This window comes from Molossus molossus, unplaced genomic scaffold (assembly GCF_014108415.1).
Source record: "Molossus molossus isolate mMolMol1 unplaced genomic scaffold, mMolMol1.p scaffold_m16_p_20, whole genome shotgun sequence".
NCBI lineage: Eukaryota > Metazoa > Chordata > Mammalia > Chiroptera > Molossidae > Molossus > Molossus molossus.
In genome coordinates, this window is record NW_023425356.1 from 24,750,280 (window position 1) to 24,769,932 (window position 19,653).

A 19,653-nucleotide genomic window follows, 5' to 3' on the forward strand; every position below is an offset into this window, starting at 1 on the left:
AAGCCCAGCATAAATAACAACCAACTGCAGATTGCTCTGTAGTTCAGGCTGGGTGGTCCCGGGAAGGGTATAGGTAATGGCTACTCTTGGTCTGCACCTCCCAGGAGACCTCAAAGCCCATGCACCTGGTAGACCACGCTGGAGTACCACCCAGTCACCCGCACAAGCAACACACTGAAGGGGTGGACTGACTGGGCATGAGAGACCTGCTAAAGCGAATATTGCTCAGTGGCATATCCTCCGCTGTAGTCATGCAGCTGACTGGCCTTGGGTAAATCCCTCCCATTGATGTGCCAATAGCAATCAATGCTCAACTACAACAGGAGGGTGCATACATCCCACCAAAAATGGGGAGGGGATAAGGCATACTTGGAGCACACAGCTCAGGTAGTGTGGAAACTGTGCCGCTGGGCCCTACAGGACACCTACTATATAAGGCAGCTTGACCGAGACTGGAGACCTAGCAGCTCTATCTAACACACAGAAACACATAACCGAGAGAGCCAAAATGAGGAGACAAAGAAACATGTCCCACATTAAAACACAAAACAAGACCTGCCCGGTTTGTCTCAGTGGTTAGAGCGTCAGCCTGCGGTCCAGAGAGACCCGTGTTCATTCCTGCTAAGGGCATGTACTTCGGTTGCAGTTTGTCCCCGGCCCTGGATGGGTCATGCAGGTGGCAGCCACTCAACGTGTCCCTTTCACATCGATGTTTTTCTCTCTCTTCCTCTCTCTCCCTCCCGCTCTGTCTGAATAAAAAATAAAAAAAACACACACAAAACAAAACTCCAGAAAAAGAATTAAACAAAATGAAGACAAGCAAACTACGAGATACAGAATTCAAAACAAAAATTATAAGGATGCTCAATAAACCTGTTTTAAGAGTAGATGAACTTCAAGATAACTTAAAAAAAAAAAAGATAGGAAACATAAAAATGGAGTCAGATGGCCCAGGTTCATGTGGCTCAGTTGGCTGAGTGCTGTCTGGTGCACTGAAAGGTCACCCATTTGATTCCCTGTAAGTGCACATACCCGAGTTACTCAATGCCCTGTCAGGATGCATGCATGAAGCAGCTGATCAATGTCTCTCTCGCATTGATGTTATTCTCTCTCTCCCTTTCTTCCTCTCTTTCCCTCCCTCCCACTCTATCTGAAGATAAATAGAACAATATCCTCAGGTGAGGTTTTAAAAAAATAATAATAACCCTGGACGGTATGGCTCAGCGGTTAGAGTGTCAGCCTGCAGTCCGGAGAGACTCGGGTTTGGTTCCTGCTAAGGGCACGTACCTCAGTTGCAGTTTGAACCCAGCCCTGGTTGGGTCATGTGGGTGGCGACCACTCGATGTGTCCCTTTCACGTCGATGTTTCTCTCTCTCTCTCTCCCTCCCACTCTATCTGAACAAAATATCAAAAAATGTCCTCGGGTGAGGATTAAAAAATAATAATAATAATAAATTAATTAATTAAAATAATAATAATAGGACTTCCAGTAAAGATGGTGGCGTAGGTAAGTGCGGTATCGCGTCCTCCCATAACCACATCAAAGTTACAACTAAACTACAGAACAACCATCATTCAAAACCACCTGAAATCAAGTTGAATGTAAGTCCTACAACTACGGAATTAAAGCAGCAGCCACATCCAGACTGGTAGGAGGGGCGGAGGCGTGAGGGGCAGCGGCCGGCGCAATGGGCTGGTCCCACACCCAAGTGTGGCGGATAAAAATCAGGATGACACCTCGGCTGGAAAGGTCCTTCCTGAGGACTGACGGGTCCCCTTCCCACACCAGGTGGCCCGCTCAGGGTTCCAGTGCCAGGAAGAGAAGTCCCCATAACTTCTGGCTGGAAAAACCAGCGGGAACTGAGGCTCAGGGAAGCGGCTGGAGCCCCAGGCAGCTCCTTAAAGGGCCCGCGCACGGACTTATCGGACTCTCTCCCTCTAAGCTTAGAGGGGAGGCAGCTCAAGGGGCGCCAGAGACACACAGGGAAGAACTGAGCTGTTTGGCACTGGAGCGAGGGCTGGAGAGGGGGTTTCTCTGGGACAAACGTGCTGTCAGAGGCCTTTGTTCCTTTGGTGAGCCCTTCCCTGGGGCGGCAGACAGAAGCCATATCTGGGACTCCCGCAACCTGGCTCACACTGGTAGCCCCGCCCTGGTGACGCCCTGAGGCCCAGCCCCACCCCACCCAACTTTCAGGCCCACCCAAGCTTTTGCCACTTGCTTAACCAAAGGATTGGCCTGTCTTGGATCCTGCTTCAGGTTTTTCCTAAATTCATTCAAACGAGCAACACCTGGTCTCAGCTAGCCCCATACCTCTCGTTAAGTAATACACTGAAACAAACACAGGGAGGCAAAGAAACAGGTCCCAAATGAAAGAACAGAACAAAACCCTAGGAAAAGAACTAAGCGAAATGGAGATAAGCAACCTAACAGATGCTGAGTTCAAAATACTGCTTATAAGGATGCTCAATGAACTTAGTGAGAACCTCAGTGAACTTAGGGAGGGCCTCAAGAGCATAAAAAAGGACCAGTCAGAAATCATGGATGCACAGTTAGAATTGAAGGAGGCATTAACTGAAATAAAGAATAATTTACACAGCTTCAATAATAAAGTACATAAACCCAAGGAGCAAACCATCGATTTGGAATATAAGGAAGCAAAAAATGCCCAATCAGAACAGCAAAAAGAAAAAAGAAGCCAAAAATATGAGGATAGTGTAAGGAACCTCTGGGACAACTTCAAGCATGCCAACATTCGCATCTTGGGGGTGCCAGAAGGAGAAGAGAGAGAACAAGAAATTGAAAACCTGTTTGAAACAATAATGGCAGAAAACTTTCCTAACTTGGTGAAGGAAACAGACATACAAGTCCAGGAAGCACAGAGAGTCCCAAACAAGATGAACCCCAAGAGGCCCACACCAACACACATCATCATCAAAATGCAAAAGGTTCAAGACAAAGAGAGAATCTTAAAAGCAGCAAGAGAAAGGCAGCTAGTTACCTATAAGGGAGATCCCATAGGCTGTCAGCTGATTTCTCAAAAGAAACTGCAGGCCAGAAGGGAGTGGCAAGAAATATTCACAGTGATGAAAAGCAAGAACCTACAACCAAGATTACTCTATCCTGCAAAGCTGTCATTTAGAATCGATGGCCATATAAAGGCTTTCCCAGACAAGAAAAAGTTAAAGGAGTTCATCACCACCAAACCGTTATTATATGAAATGATGAAGGGTCTTTTTGAAGAAAAAGATAAAATATATGAACAAACAAAATGGCAATGAATACATATCTATCAACAATGAAATCTACAAACAAAATGAACAGGTAGAACCGAAACATTCTCATAGATACAGAGAACATTTTGTTGGTTGCCAGTTGGGAGGGGGGTTGGGGGAATGGGTGAAAAAGGTGAAGAGATTAAGAAGTATAAATTCATTGTTAGACTGACAAACCTCAAAGGGAAAGAGGTTGGGGGGGTGGGAAGAAATAAACCAAAGAACTTATATACATAACCAATGGACACAGACAATAGTGTGGGAAAAGGCGGGAGGGGGGCGGGAGTGGGGAGGAGGGGGTCAATGGGGGAAAATGTGGAACATCTGTAATACATTTTACATTCAACAATAAAGATTTAAAAAAATAAATAAATAAATATAATAATAAAAAGGGAGATAGAAAACATAAAAAAAAACAGGCAAAAATGAAGACCACAATAACTGAAATGAAGAATACATTATAGGGTCCTGGCCAGTTTGGCTCAGCAGTTGGAGCATCGGCCTGTGGACCAGTGTCGCGGGTTCGATCCCGTCAAGGTCACGTACCTTGGTTGCAATTCGATCCCTGGTCGGAGTCATGTGGGCAGCAGCCAGTGATGTGTCTCTCTCACATTGAAGTTTCTCTCTCTCTCTCTCTCTCTCTCCCTCCCTCCCTCCCTCTCACTATATCTGAAAATCAACAGAAAAATATCCTTGGGTGACAAATAAAATAAATAAAATAAAACATCACAAAAAGCTTTTCTAAATGTTAAAATCTAAATGCATTTTTAAAAATAAAATGTTTAAAATTGATTTTAGAGAGAGAGGGGATGGAGAAATAGAAAGAGAGAGATCAATTTGTTGTTCCACTTATTGATGAACTTATTGGTTGATTCTTGTATGAGCCCTGACTGGGGACTGAACCTGCAACCTTGGTATATTAGGACAATGCTCTAACCTATTGAACTACCCAGCCTGGGCAAAATCTAAACTCTTTAAAAAAAATTTTTTTTCTTTATTGATTTTAGAGAGAAGAAGGAAGAGGACGAGAGAGAAACGTTAATAAGAGTGAACACGACTGGCTGCCTCCTGCATGCCCCCCACTGGGAATTTGGCCCACAACCTGGGCATGTGCCCTAACCGGGAACCAAACCAGCAACGTCTTAGTTCATGGGTCGACGCTCAACCACAGAACCACACCAGCTGGGCCAAAATCTAAATTCTTTATCATGGTTTTCCAAAATCCTCATTATCCCCAATCTTGCCTAGTTCTGACCCCACTCCTACTATTACTTCCCATAACCCCTCTGAATCAGTTAGTTTTTGTCCCTGGAACATGCTAAGACCATTTGCACAGGAACTTTGAATGTGCTATTTCCTCTCAATGAACCATTTCCCCCCCAGATCATTTATATGACTAGCTCCTTCTCAACTTAAATGTCACTTCCTCAACTGGCCTTTTTTGATTAGTCTATGTAATACTACCTGATTTCCTTGTTTTCATTTAGTTCATAGCACTTAACCAGTATTTGAAGTCATTTACGTGTTTATGGTCTCTCTCTGACTCTAACAGACTACACTGTCATTTCCCAACTTCAATCATTCAGTATATGTATGAATAAATGGTTATAACAAACTCTATTACCCCCAACATAACTACTCAGCCACTCCAAAGCAAGGTGATTAAATTAAATAACCTTTTTCAGAGTTATTCCAGTCAATATTCTGTTTTTAAATATGAGGATTGACATATTTTTCATTGACCTATAAGACTGGTGGGAAAAACTTGGAATATTAAGAACTGATTACATGATAAAATTTAGAAAGTTATCATTTGACAATAACCACATTAATGAGCCCTGGTCAGTGTTCTCAGTGGTTAGAGCATTGGCCTGCACACTGAAGGGTCTCAGGTTTGATTCCTAGTTAAGGGCACATACCTGGGTTTCAAGTTTGACCCCTGGGCCCAATCAGGGCACATGCAGGAGGCAACCAATCAATGTGTATTTCACATCAATGATTCACTAACTCTGTCTCCCCTTCCTTTTCTCCCTTCCATTCTTAAAAAAAAAAAAAAAAAAAAAGTCATCCAATGGAAAAAAAAGCAATGGATTCTAAAATTAGTGGTTACAAAGATGTTTATTGTCAAACTATATCCTTATAAGAAACACAAATTAACTTTAAAATGAAAAAAATAATAATCTTACAGTGAGGAACTCAAGGAAACACCTCCTTAAACATGTGATAAACATTAACATTACAGCCCTGACCAGTGTGGCTCAGTCGGTTGGTTCGATTCCTGGTCAGGGCACATGCCCAGGTTTCAAGCTCGATCCCTGGTAGGGGGCATGCAGGAGACAGCCAATTAATGTATCACTCTCACATCAACATTTCTCTCTCTCTCTCTCCCTCTCTCTGTAAAAATTAATTAAAAAAATCTTTAGTCTGGCCAGTGTGGCTCAGTGGTTGAGTGTCGACCCATGCACCAAGAGGTCCCCGGTTCAATTTCCAGTCAGGACACATGCCCAGATTGTGGGCACAATCCCCAGTGGGGGGCATGCAGGAGGCAGCCAATCGATGTTCTCTCTCATCAATGTTTCTCTCTCTCCCCCTCTCCTCTCCCTTCCTCTCTAAAATCAATAAAGGAAAAAGAATCTTTAAATAAAACATTATCATTACACATGTGATATGTCTCCTGATATGGAGCACTAAAAACGACATGCTGCTCCTATAATATTTGTGCCAAAAGTGCATAATCTGAATCCTATTATGAGCATATATTTTAAAAAGTAAAACTGAGGAACATTTTGTAAAATAATTGTTCTATATGGTTAAAAAATGTCAAGGCTAGCCTTGGTCAATTTGGCTCATTGGTTAGAGTGTTGGCCCAACAACCAAAGGGTCTCAGGTTCAATTCTTGGTCAAGGGCACATACCTGGGTTGCAGGTTCGATCCAGCCCTGGGTGGGGTCATACAGGTGGCAATCATTCAATGTCTCTGTCCCTCACTCTCTCTCTCTCCACCTCCCTCCCTACTTCCCTTCCACTCTGTCTAAAAATTAGTGGGAAAATGTCCTCGAGTAACAATTAACTTAAAAAAAAAAAAAAAAAGGCAAGGCTATAAAAGACAAAGAAAGATTGAGAAACTGCTGTTCCAGATTAAAAGAGATGAAGATACAACACACAATTGTGGATTGGCCCCTGCATGAGCAAAAAAAAAAAATTATTTTGCTATAAAGGACATTATTGGGACAATTAGTAAAATCTAAATGAAGACTTCAATAGATTAGATAATATTACTGTGCCCTTATTTTCATAACCAAATGTCTTCACATTCAGGAAATTCACACTGAAGTATTTAGAGGTAAAACAGCATCATGACTGCAACATACTATAAGTGATTCAGGAGAAAAAAATATGTGAATAGAGTGAAAAAGAGGGAGAGATGTGGTAAAAGTTAGTGTTTGTAGAATATGGTTGATGGTTATTCCTATGTTCCACATTTTAAAATGCTTTCACATACCTTACTCCTTCCTTAGAAGCTGCCATTTTCATAATAACATAGCACAATAAAGTATAAAAGACTTACAATTTCATAACTTTTACTTATTATATCAGAATTTAATATCTTCCCCTCTCCCTTCCCAACCTGAGCACCAAATAAATTACTCCATTTGACTTTCTCAGTGATTTAGAATTATGTTTACCTGGAAAGAATCCATGCAGACTGGACTGGAAGCCAGTTCCTCATCCACAGCATGCAACTTCTCCATGAAAGTACTATCCCTGGTCTGCTTGGGCTTTGGGGGGGGTGGAGGCCCCATGGGTACTACCTCAGCACTGATGTGCCTGACGGCAGGTGTGGTAACTTTCTCAGCCTGATTAAAAGATGCAAGCACATTAAAATATAAACAGAAGGGAGGAAGGGAGAGAGGGAAAAAAATAAAAGAAGCATAGGGAGAGAGAGGCATATCTTTATATGCTAGTGATCTTGCTCTTCCCATCTAGACAGAGATACATTAAAACAAAGGTTCTGTCAAGTATATTAACCTAATTAGGCTTCATGCTATTTCCAATAAAGCCAACAGGATGCTACTTAGGTTACCAAAAGTGGGAAATCTAATAAAAATGACTTTAGGACAATATTAATGAGAACTCAGAAAAGCTCCCTCCCTATCACTGAGTTCAGTTTTCTCTTAAATGTTCCTTGGTTTAAGAGACTTTAAAATTTAAATAGCTATAAGCAGTCAAAAATTTCAGGAAGATACTGGCATGATTACTGATCTTGATTCATGTTTGGCAAAAGGTAATAGTTCAGAATGTATACAGTTATAACTTATCTCTTTCTTATGGTGCAGATATACCTCTGATAATATGCCGCTCTCTTCATCTGTTTCAGTCATCTCAGAAGACTGCCTCAATCTGGATTTCTTTGCCCCACGTGGAGACGAAGCAGTGCTTTCAACATCACTTTCCAATAAACTCTACAAAACAAATCCAGTTCACTATTATATTTATACCTCTACCTTATTCCACTCAGTTTGAAATATCTCAAGAGAATGAATCACAAACTAGCAATCACTCAATTAGTCAGAGTAAGAGAAAATACTTTAAATAGAAGCTTAATACTTTGAAGGTGGGAACAGGAATCATCACATCACTACGCTCATCAGCAACACAAACTTTATAAAATTGTAAGGCATTCATTAAAAATCCTTTTACAAACAAGTCAAAGAAGGCATTAAGAAATAGAATATTACAGAGATAAAAATTAACTATAGCTATAAACAGCAGTATAGATGAATCTCAAAGGATTAATGCTGAACAAAAGAAAGTCAAAAGAATACATACATACACTTTTGTGTACACATACAATACAAACACAAAAGAATACATTCAAAAACAGTAACTATAGTGTGTAGACCTACACATTTAGGTGATATAAATATAAAGAAAAACAAGGAAGTAATTACCAAAATGTCAGGATGGTGGTTATCCTTAGGGGAAGAGAAATGATTATGATCAGGAAGGACATCCTGGCTATGTTATATTTAATGACTTTGGGGAATTTTCATGAGAATTAGCTTTATAATTAAGCTGTACATTTTAATTTTTATTGTATATACAGTTATGCGTTATATTTCATAATATAAGATGGGAAAAATTAAGAGTGTGAAAAAACTTCATAGTCTTGGATTTATGCGAAGTGAGAAGAAAGAACTGTCTCAATCTTCTCTCTAGAACAGGTGACATGACTAAGGAAGAAAATATACTCTGCCTTATTGAACAAAATTTTTTTCTATATTATCAACTAACACTCACAGGGTCACCACTGACCTCTTCAGCAGTCTCATCTTCTTCTTCATCATCTGGCTGGTACTCTTCATCTGAGGAATCATCTTCTTCGAGGTTGATATCCACAAACTGAGGAGGCTTCACAAGTATAATTACAGAAAGAAATAAAGTAAATAGGAAATATAAATCATATATATTTGGAAAATAAGGGGGAAAAGGCAGAGCAGAAAAAAAAAAATCCTAAGAGCACAATGAGCTAAAGCAAGTAACGAGGCAGGAGTTAAAGAGACTCCTAGTAAGAGTCAAACATAGGAGTAACACAATAGGAAAATTAAAGCTGAAATTTTAAGTTTAAATTAAAAGTCCCCAAAATGTTAACAAATAGAAATTACTTAGGTTTAAAAACTGATGAAGTCTTTCAGGAAAAGAATAAGAATTACCTCATCCAAATTTACCTTAATTTCATTGGCTTTCTTAATTGGTGAAATATTCCATGTTGGAATTACCTACCAACAAAGAATATAAGTAATTAAGTTCTCTTAACTGAAACAAACTGTTTTCCATTTTTACTTCCTCTTTACCATTACAAAGAGCCATCTACCTAACATGGAACTGCCCTGAGCTAGGGGTATTGATTATCCCTGAGGGTATACTCTCATATTTGTCAGAGCTTGACAGAAGGTGAGGAATCTATTTCCATCATTAGCATTTCTGCCTTACACCTACTAAGACTCTGTATCTGTCTTGCCTACTGTATTTCACAGCCTTCGTTCACATGGAATAATAAATGTGAAAACTATTTGTAAATTATACTTTTATAGGTGATAGTAGCCTCTGACATCAGTAATTTTTCTTTAGTCAATTACATAAAACTACCATAATTATGCCTCCAAAAAGCCAGCCACAAAAAGTTCTTATGGAAAGATTTAGAGGTGAAGTGTCAAGTTTTCCACACCTTATTTTCAAACAGTACAGGAAAAAACAATAGATAGATATAGAGTTATAAAGCAAATATGGCAAAATTTTACAACAGATAAATCTAGATGGAATACGGATTCTCTAAAATTCTTTCAACTTTTTTTTTTTTTTTATATCCTCACCTGAGGACATTTTTCTTTTTCTTTTTGTTCAGATAGAGTGGGAGGGAGAGAGAGAGAGAGAGAGAGAAATATCGACGTGAAAGGGACACATCGAGAGGTTGCCACCCGCACGACCTAGCCAGGGCCAGGGACAAACTGCAACCGAGGTACATGCCTTTAGCGGGAACCGAACCCGGGTCTCTCTGGACCACAGGCCGATGCTGTAACCGCTGAACCAAACCAGCCAGAGAAACTTTTTTCACGTTTTAAAACAGTCGATTTGCACCTGGCCAGTGTGGCTCAGTGGACTGAGTGTTGTCCCATGGACTGAGAGGTCCAGCAGTGCCATTCCCAGTCAGGGCATATGACCGGATTGTAGACTCAATTCCCAGTACGGGGCATGCAGGAGTCAATGTTTCTCTCTCTCCCTTACTCTCTCTCTAAAAAAAAAAAAAAAAAAAAATCAATAAAAACATTAAAAAAAAATACATTATAAAATAAAATAGCCCAGCCAGTGTGGCTCAGTGGATTGAGCATCGTCGCATGGACTGAGAGGTCCTGGTTTGATTCCTGGTCAGGGCACATGCCCAGGTTGTGAGCCCAATCCCCAGGGGGGGCATGCAGGACACGACCAATCGATGTTCTCTCATTGAAGTTTTTATATCTCTCTCCCTCTACCTTCCTCTCTCTCTAAAATCAATAAAGAAAAAATTTAAAAATAAATAAATAAAACAAAAATGTTTTTATTGATTTTTTAGACGGAAAGAAAGGGAGAGATAGAAACATCGATGTGATAGAGAAACATCTATTGGCTGCCTTCTGCATGCCCCCTACTGGGGATCAAGCCCGAAACCTGGGCATATGCCCTGACTGGGAATTGAACCAAGACCCCTCAGTCCATGGAACGATGTTCAATCCACTGAGCCACACCGGCCGGGCTCTTTTTTTTAAAATATGTTTTTAGTGATTTGAGGGGGAGGTGGGGAGAAACATTGATGTGAGAAGGAAACATCAACGGGCTGCCTCCTGGACACCCCCTATTAGGGATCCAGCTTGCAACTCAAGCATGTGCCCTGACTGGGAATCAAACTGACAACCTCTGGTATATGGGACAATGCTCAACCAGCTGAGCTACACAGGCCAGGGCTAGAGCGAATAATTTCTTGACCATTTTCTTGTGACCCAATCAAAATCATCTTGAACAAAATGTAAGAGGTCACTTGGTTCTATCTCTACAAGGAACCTCAGGTTTTCCATATCTCAGCCCTGCCATGTTCTGGTCACTTATCTAGCTCTGTGTAACTAGGCCCATACAAAGTGCAAAGAAAATGATGTGATTCAGGTCCATATTCCTTCTCATGTGTATTTCTGAACCAACCTAATGGTTGGTAACTCCAATACATTTCCAGATGTTACTTTGCCTTCCTGATGGATTTCGAAGGCAAAGTAGCATCTGGAAGTGTATTGGAGTCAGTCTATTAAGCATTAAGAAGCAAGAGGATCTCTAATCCCACTCTCCCACATAAACTACAGTCTTGGGTTGTTCAACTTCTCTACACCTATATTCATGGTTGATCTTTTATTCCAAAACAAACATGGAATTAATGTTAATTATACTATGTATATCAGGTAGTTTTTATACAACTTCTGTCTCACTGATGTCTCACTCATAGCTACCACATGTTCATTTGTTTACTTCCTATAAAAAGATGACATTTCACTTAATGCAACCAGGGTTAGCTGCTTAAACTAAAAAATATGATGTGGCTATCCAAAACAAAACAAAACAAAAAACCACCCAATGCAACCTCAGGCTACATTAAGAGAAATATAGTATCTGGAATATTGTGGGCATAACCTAACTTTACTCTGTACTAGTTAAAACACATCTAGAGCAATAGATCCCACTTTGGCATACTTTTAAAAGAATATAGACAAACTAGGCAAATTGAGAAGAAAAGGGTGATTGGTGAAAGTACTCAAAGCCTTGTCACATAGAGACCAATAAAAAATTGGGGGACGTTTAGCAAGAAAAGAATATTAGAAAAAGACATGCTAGTTTTCTTCAACTAGAGGAAAGGTCATGTGGAAGAGAAACAGACATTTCTTCTATAAGGTTGCAAGGAACAGACTGGACAAACATAAAACTTATAATATGCGCCCTGGCCGGTTTGGCTCAGCGGTTAGAGCGTCAGCCCATGGTCCAGAGAGACCCGGGTTCGGTTCCCGCTAAGGGCACGTACCTCAGTTGCAGTTTGTCCCTGGCCCCGGTTGGGGTTGTGCGCGAGGCAGCCACTTGATGTGTCCCTTTCATGTTGATGTTTCTCTCTCTCTCCCTCCCTCCCACTCTATCTGAACAAAAATGGAAAAATGTCGAGTGAGGATTAAAAAAAAAAAAAATTACAATATGCATGTTGGGTCCATCTTCCTTCCTCTCAGAGATAGATGGACTCCCTCAGAACTATCACCTGCCTGTCACAGAAGGTAAGCGCAAACTGGACAAGTGTTTGTTAAACAGGATGTAACATAGTTCCAAGCATCAAAGACCTTGCTGTACCAAAATACTCCAGAAGTCTTCAAGTGGTTCTCATACTTTGGTGTACAAAACAAGGAACTAGTGTGTTTTGAACAATACATATTCCCAGGCCCTACCCATGGACTCCAATTTCTAGTTCTGAAGTGAGCTCAAGAATATGCATTTTTGCCCGGCCAGTGTGGCTCAGTGGTTGAGCATTAACCCATGCACCAAGAGGTTGCCAGTTCGATTCCCGGTCAGGGCACATGCCCAGGTTGTGGGCCCTATCCCCAGTGGGGGACATGCAGGAGGAGGCCAATTGATGTTCTCTCATCAATGTTTCTATCTCTCCTTCTCCCTTCCTCTCTCTCTAACATAATAAAGAAAAAACAATTTAAAAAAAAAAAAAGAAGATGCATTTTTAATAAGCACTCCTGAGGGCACCTATACCAGGGTCATTTTAATGCAAGAGGTCCCTGGGACACACTATGAAAAATACTACTCTAAACAATGCCACATATAACATGAATAGAACAACTGACCTCTCATTGCTTTCAACAATTCTAAATGGATATCTACCTAGTACTTCATAAAAAGCATAAAAATAAACTATGATGATGATTTCATATATTCTAGCTTTACTTGTCTTTTATAAATCTTCCTTTAAGAAGGCAAACCCAGACCACAATAAATTTTCTCTATATTTTCCCCCTATAAATAACTGAAATTAGATTTTATTTACCAGCCTAAATAAACAATAAAGAAAAAACAGAACACCCACCACTCCTTTTTCCACCACTTCCTTAAGTTTAGAGCGTGTCATTTTGGGCTCCTAAAAAGGGAAAAATAAGAAGAGTCAATAAAAATCATCATGTAATTCTTGAATTTTGAGATGCTAACTTTGTCTCCAACTGTCAAACTATTTACAGACTTTGAGTGACTTCCTACATTTAGCCAGTTCACAGGTAGCTCTGTTACATGACATTAAAAAAAATGGCAATCAACTACTCACAAACATTGGCATATCTTCAGTCTCACTGATGGCTGCTTTCATCATCGCTACCACATGTTCATTTGTGATTACTTCCTGGAGAAAGAAGAAATTTCATATTATGCAATAGAGATGCGTCATCTAGATAATACTCATCTCTCTGTAATTCTGTTAGACATGTGTAGAGAAATATGAGAGCTAGATGCTCAAAAGTTTCAGACTGGGTTAATGCAAGGCAACTAAAAGCAAAGAAGCAAGTTTTGGACAAAAACACACAGCTTTAAGCAATGTAGCAGCAACTGGACCATCTTATTAGCTGCAACAGGGAATAGGAATGGCTTACATAAAAAGAGATTCTGAAGTAACTATATGCCTAAGAGAAACAGTAATAACAAATGTTTTGTAAATAGCTGTGCTTCTACATATCCAAGAACAATATGTGCAAAGTACTGTAAACTGTCAACTGGGCATCTTTTCAAGCATATTAACCCACTAAAGAGTAAATCCAGTATCAACATTATAATCTTCAAATCTGATAAATAATAAACAATCAAATCAGTGGAAGGATGCCCTGGCCGGTTTGGCTCAGCGGTTAGAGCGTTGGCCTGCGGTCCAGAAAGACCTGGGTTCAGTTCCCGCTAAGGGCACGTACCTTGGTTGCAGTTTGTCCTTGGCCCTGGTTGGTCGTGCGGGTGGCAGCCACTCGGTGTGTCCCTTTCACATCAATGTTTCTCTCTCTCTCTCCCTCCTACTCTGTCTTAACAAAAAATGGAAAAATGTCCTCGGGTGAGGATAAAAAAATAAAAAATAAAAAATCAGTGAAAGGAAGCAGAGGAACAGTTTATCTTCCCATTTAAGCTCTTAACATGTTTTCATATTTCAAATATGTGTTGAGTGCAAAGAGAAAGCTATCTTTTTTTTTCAATCCTCACCTGAGGAATATTTTTCCATTGATTTTTAGATAGAGTGGAAGGGAGGGAGGGAGGGAGAGAGAGAGAGAAAAACATCAATGTGAGAGAGACACATCAATTGGTTTCCTCCCACACGACCCCAACCAGGGCCAGGATCAATCCTGCAACCGAAGTATATGCCCATGACTGGGAACTGAACCCGAAACCCTTTGGTCCTCGGGTTGACACTATAACTGCTGAGCCAAACTGGCCAGCATGAGAAAGACGCTATCCCGAAATGTAACATGTTTTGCCATAGGTAACACAAAATTAGTAATTCACATACCAAGAGTCAAGAATTTCCTGAGTACTTTTATTTGCTTTCCATGAAAAATTTCCATTCCAGTTACATAGCCGTCCCAGTCTTACTCACATGAAGGATGTTTCGCACATTGACTGCTGTCAGATTGTGCTGCTTGGCACCATCCTCTAAGGTACGGTCAAGCATATCATCCAGTTTCGGGTCATAAGCCAAAGTCCCTTCTTCTTGACCCCTTCCATCTCGTTTCCTCTTGGTACCCTTTTTCTTTTTCTGCCTTTTCTCACTGTCTTCATTGTCTTGCTCTTCTGCAAATAAACCAAGAACATCACCAGAATCTCTAAAATAATTGATCCCAGAACTTAACCCCAAAAGGCAACCTGGTAAAAGAAAAACAAGCTGTGAACGGCCTGGCCCTGGAAATCAAAGACTATGATGTGGTAGTGGTGGTAATTGTAGAGGTGGTAGAACTGTCATAGTATTAATACCTAATTTTCACTGAATATTTATTGTATATCAGAAAGTCTTCTACACACTTTATATGTATTCATTCACTTACTCCTCATAAGGAGGTAGGGACTATACTTTTTCCCACTATACAGATGACAAAACTGAGGCTTAGTTCTCACATAGATTTTTAGATACTCTACCCGTACCTCTCTAAAAATCAATAAAAGTATATTTTTTAAATGAAATAAAAGAGCAGACATCATTATAGATCCTATAGATATTAAAAAGATAACAAAAAGCCCTGGCCACCAGTGTGGCTCAGTTGTTTAGGCATTGTCCCATGCACAGAAAGTTCAATTCCTAGTTAGGGCAAATATCCAGATTGTGAGTTTCATCCCCCTCTGGGATGCATACAGGAAGCAGCCAATCAGTATTTCCTTCTCTCTCTCTCTTTCTCTTCCTTCTTCTCTAAGAACTCAATGAAAACATTTTTAAAAAAAAATAACAGCCCTGGCCAGTTTGGCTCAGCAGTTAGAGTGACAGCCCATAGACCAGAGAGTCCCGGGTTCAGTTCCCGCTAAGGGCATGTACCTCGGTTGCAGTTTGTCCCCAGCCCTGGTTGGGGTTGTGTGTCGATGTTTCTCTCTGTCTCTTCCTCCCTCTCTCCCTCCTGCTGTATCTGAATATAAAATGCAAAAATGTCCTCAGGTGAAGATAAAAAAAAAAAAAGATAACATATTATGAAAAATTTTATGCCAATAAATTTGTCAACTTGGATGGAACAAATACCTTGTAGAACACCAATTGTCAAAACTCACTCAAAAGCAAATAGATATTGAATAGTCCAATATCTACTAAAGAAATTGAATTCATAGTTTAAAATATCCTACAAAGAAAGGCCAGGCCCAGATGACTTCACTAGTGCATTCAACAAAACATTAAGGAAGAAATAATACCGATTCATACAAATTCTGAAAAAAATGAGAGAAAGAGCCCAGCCACTGTGGCTCAGTGGTTGAGCACTGACCCATGCACCAAGAAGTCACCAGTTCAATTTCCAGTCACGGCACATGCCCAGGTTGTGGGCCCAATCCCCAGTGGGGGGCATGCAGGAGGAAGCCAATAGATGTTTGTCTCTCATCAATGTTTCTAACTCTCTCTCTCTCTCTCTCTCTCTCTCTCTCTCTCCCTTCTTCCCTCTAAAATCAATAAAGAAAAAAAAAAGAGAGAGAGAGAGAAAAGAGAAGGGAGTGCTTCCCAAAGCATTGTATAAGGTCAATGTTACCCTAATACCAAAACGAGACAAAGACATTATAGTAAAACAAAAAAAACCTATAGACCACAAACATAAAAACCCTTAATAAAATAATTAGCAAATCAAATCCATCAATGTATCAAGAGAGTAATAAATCATGATAAAAGGAGTGCTTTATCCCAGAAATATAATATTGCTTTGAAATTTGAAAATCCATCAGTAGAATTCACTATATCATCAAATTAAAAACAAAACAGAATAAATAGATACACAGAAAAAGCTTTCACAAGATCCAACATCAACTCATGATAAAAACTCTCAACAACTAGGAATAGCAGAGAAATTCTTCAATATGATAAACAACAGCTATAAACAACCAAATGTGAAGGACAATAAATTTCCCCTAAGAGATCAGGAACAAAGGCAAGATGCTGGCTTTCACTTCTCTTCAACATTGTACAGTGTGCAGTAAGATGAAATTGACATATGAAAAGGGAGTGGGAGAGAAAACAGGACGGGGAGGACAAAAGAGAGAAAAATAGAATGCAAAAGAAAGGGAAAAATAAAAGACACAAATTGGAAAGAAAGAGAAAAAAAATCTACCTGAAGATGGCATAATTATCTATGTAAGAAATTCCCAAAGAATCTACAAAAAAAGCATATAGAGCAAATAAGTGAATATATAGCAAGGTCACAAGTTATACCAAAATATACTAAAATCTACTATATTTCTATATACCAGCAATGAACAATTGGAAATTGAAAAGAAAAACTGATATTAGGATAAACCCAGCTGGTGTGGCTCAATGGCTGAGCATCGACCAATGCACCAAGAGTTTGCTGGTTCGATTCCCAGTCAGGGCACATAACGAGGTTGTGGGCCCAATCCCCAGTGGGGGACATGCAGGTGGTAGCCAATTGATGTTCTCTCTCATAGATGTTTCTATCTCTCTCGCCCCCCTCTCTAAAATCAATAAAGAAAAAATATTTTAAAAAAAACACTTAGGTGTTTCAAAAATCTAAGAACATACATTAAAATGTATATGCTGCCCTGACCGGTGTGGCTCAGTGGTTACAGTGTCAGCCCGAAGTCCAAAGGATCTTAAGTTCTATTCCCAGTCAAGAGCACATACCGGGGTTGCAGGATCGATTCCCGCCCCTAGTCAGGGAGTGTGCAGGAAGCCACCAATCGATGTGACCATAGATGCTTCTCTCTCTCTCTCCATCTACCCACCTCTCCACTCCCGCTGACTCCTTCCCTTCCATTCTCTCTAAAAATCAATGAAAAAAATATCCTCAGTTGAGAATTAATAAATATATATACTAAATATTACAAAATATTGCTAAAAATGTAAAAGACCTATAGAGAAAGAAATCTTGTCCATGGATTAGTAGAGTCAATATTGTTCAGATGGCAACTTTTCCACACTGATCCACAGATTCATTACCAATCAATATTCTAGCAGGTATTTTTGAAGAAAATGACAATTTCAAAATTTATAGCCCAATAATCTTTTTAAAAAAGAACAAAGTTTGAAGACTCAAGACTATCTGATAGTAAGCCTAGGTTATATTAAAAGACTATGTGGGCCCTGGCTAGTTTTGCTCAGCGGTTAGAGCGTCGGCCTGCGGTTTGGAGAGACCAGGGTTCGGTTCCCGCTAAGGGCACATACCTCGGTTGCAGTTTGTCCCTGGCCCTGGTTGGTCGTGCGGGTGGCAGCCACTCGATGTGTCCCTTCACGTCGATGTTTCTCACTCTCTCTCCCTTCCTCTTTCTCCCTCCCATTCTATCTGTACAAAAAATGGAAAAATATCCTCCGGTGAGGATAAAAATAAATAAATAAATAAAAAATAAAAGACTATGTGGTATTGGTGAAGGTTAGATACCTAGATCAATGGACAAGAACAGAGTTCAGAAAAGACCTATACAAATATGGTCAAGTAATTTTTTTTTTTTATCCTCACCCGAGGACACTTTTCCATTTTTGTTCAGATAGAGTAGGAGGGAGAGAGAGAGAGAGAGAGAAACATTGATGTGAGACAGACACACCAAGTGGCTGCCTCCTGCACAACACCAATTGGGGCCAGGGACAAACTGCAACTGAGGTACGTGCCCCTAACGGGAACCGAACCAGGGTCTCTCTGGACCGTGGGCCAACGTTCTAACCGCTGAGCCAAACCGGTCAGGGCTGGTCAAGTAATTAAAAAATTTTTTTATTTGTTGATTTGAGAAAGAAAAAGAGTAATTTGTTGTTCCACTTAATGAATTCATTTGTTGATTCTTGTGTGTGTTTTGACTGGGGATCGAGCCTGCAACCTTGGCATATCAGCATGATGCTTTAACAAACTGAGCAACCTAGCCAGGGCTCAAATGATTTTTTTTCATAGAAAAGAGAATCTTTTTTTTTTTTTCTTTATTGATTTTAGAGAGAGAAGAAGGAAGAGGGAGAGAGAGATAAAAACACTGACGAGAGAGAACATCGACTGGCCACCTCCTGCACGCCCCCACTGGGGATTGAGCCCACAACCTGAGCATGTGCCCTGACCAGGAATCAAACCAGTGACCCCTTGGTGCATGGTTGATGCTCAACCACTGAGCCATACTGGCTGGGCAAAAAGAGAATCTTTTCAACAAACACTGCTGAAACAACTGGTCGTCCATATGCAAAAAGAAAAAGGCATCTCAACTATAGTTCACACATTTTACAAAAATTAACTCAAAATAGATCACATCCTTAAACATAGTATGTGAAATTATACAGCATCTAGCCCTGGCTGGTATGGCTAAATTGGATGGAGCATTGTCCCGTACAACAAAAGGTGGCAGATTCAATCTGGTCAAGGCACATACCCAGGTTGCAAGTGTGATTCCTAGTCAGGGCATGTACAAAATGCAACAAATTGATGTTTCTCTCACACATCAACGTTGATATTTCTTTCTCTCTCTCTCCCTTCCTCTCTCTAAAATCAATTTAAAACATTAAAAAAAAAACCCTGCTGTTCTCTGGAGCATATGAAATCTTGCTCCCTGGCAAATGTTGTTTGGCTCAAATAAACTTTTACCAAAGTTCTCTACAAGTTTTAAAAAAACAACTATATAACTTCTAGAAGAAAACAGGGAAAAAAAAACTTTGTGACACTGGATTAGGCTAAGAGTTCCTTTATATGAAACCAAAAACATAACCCATATTCCCTGGCCAATGTGGCTCAATTGGCTGAAGCGTTGCCCATACAACAAAAGGTCATGGGTTCAATTCCCAGTCAGGGCACTTACCCCAGTTGCGGTTAGATCCCTGAGGTGCGTACGCAAGGCAACCCAGATCAATGTATCTCTCTCACAATGATGTTTCTCTCTCTCTCTCTTTCCCCTCATCACCACCTTAATAAACATATCTTGGCTGAGGATTGAAAAACAAAACAAAACAAAAACATAACCCATAAAAATAAAACCTGAAGTAGTTCCCATAACTAATGCTGAAACAATTTAAGCAAAATAAATAATGATAGTATTGCCCTATAACTCAAATCATAAAATAAAATATCCATGAGCCTGGTTGGTGTAGTGGAGCACTGACCCACACACCAAGAGGTGGCTGGTTCAATTCCTG

General features: G+C 40.1%; 1 protein-coding gene across 4 annotated transcripts in view; it reads right to left on the reverse strand.

Annotated features, from left to right (window-relative positions):
- Nucleotides 1-19,653, reverse strand: part of GON4L (gon-4 like) — an 87,751-nt gene that overhangs the window by 56,336 nt on the left and 11,762 nt on the right. For 3 of the 4 annotated variants that reach the window (XR_004960998.1, XM_036273768.1, XM_036273770.1), the window contains exons 4-10: nt 14,455-14,648; nt 13,153-13,227; nt 12,922-12,972; nt 9,002-9,052; nt 8,574-8,684; nt 7,616-7,735; nt 6,959-7,129 (exon numbers count right to left, since the gene is read on the reverse strand). Coding sequence is in view for 3 of the 4 variants with exons in the window: in XM_036273768.1 (XP_036129661.1) it covers nt 6,959-7,129; nt 7,616-7,735; nt 8,574-8,684; nt 9,002-9,052; nt 12,922-12,972; nt 13,153-13,227; nt 14,455-14,648 (773 nt within the window). In the remaining variant the exon portion in view is untranslated. The remainder of the gene's footprint in view (nt 1-6,958; nt 7,130-7,615; nt 7,736-8,573; nt 8,685-9,001; nt 9,053-12,921; nt 12,973-13,152; nt 13,228-14,454; nt 14,649-19,653) is intronic. The other variant, XM_036273769.1, reaches the window with a different exon arrangement.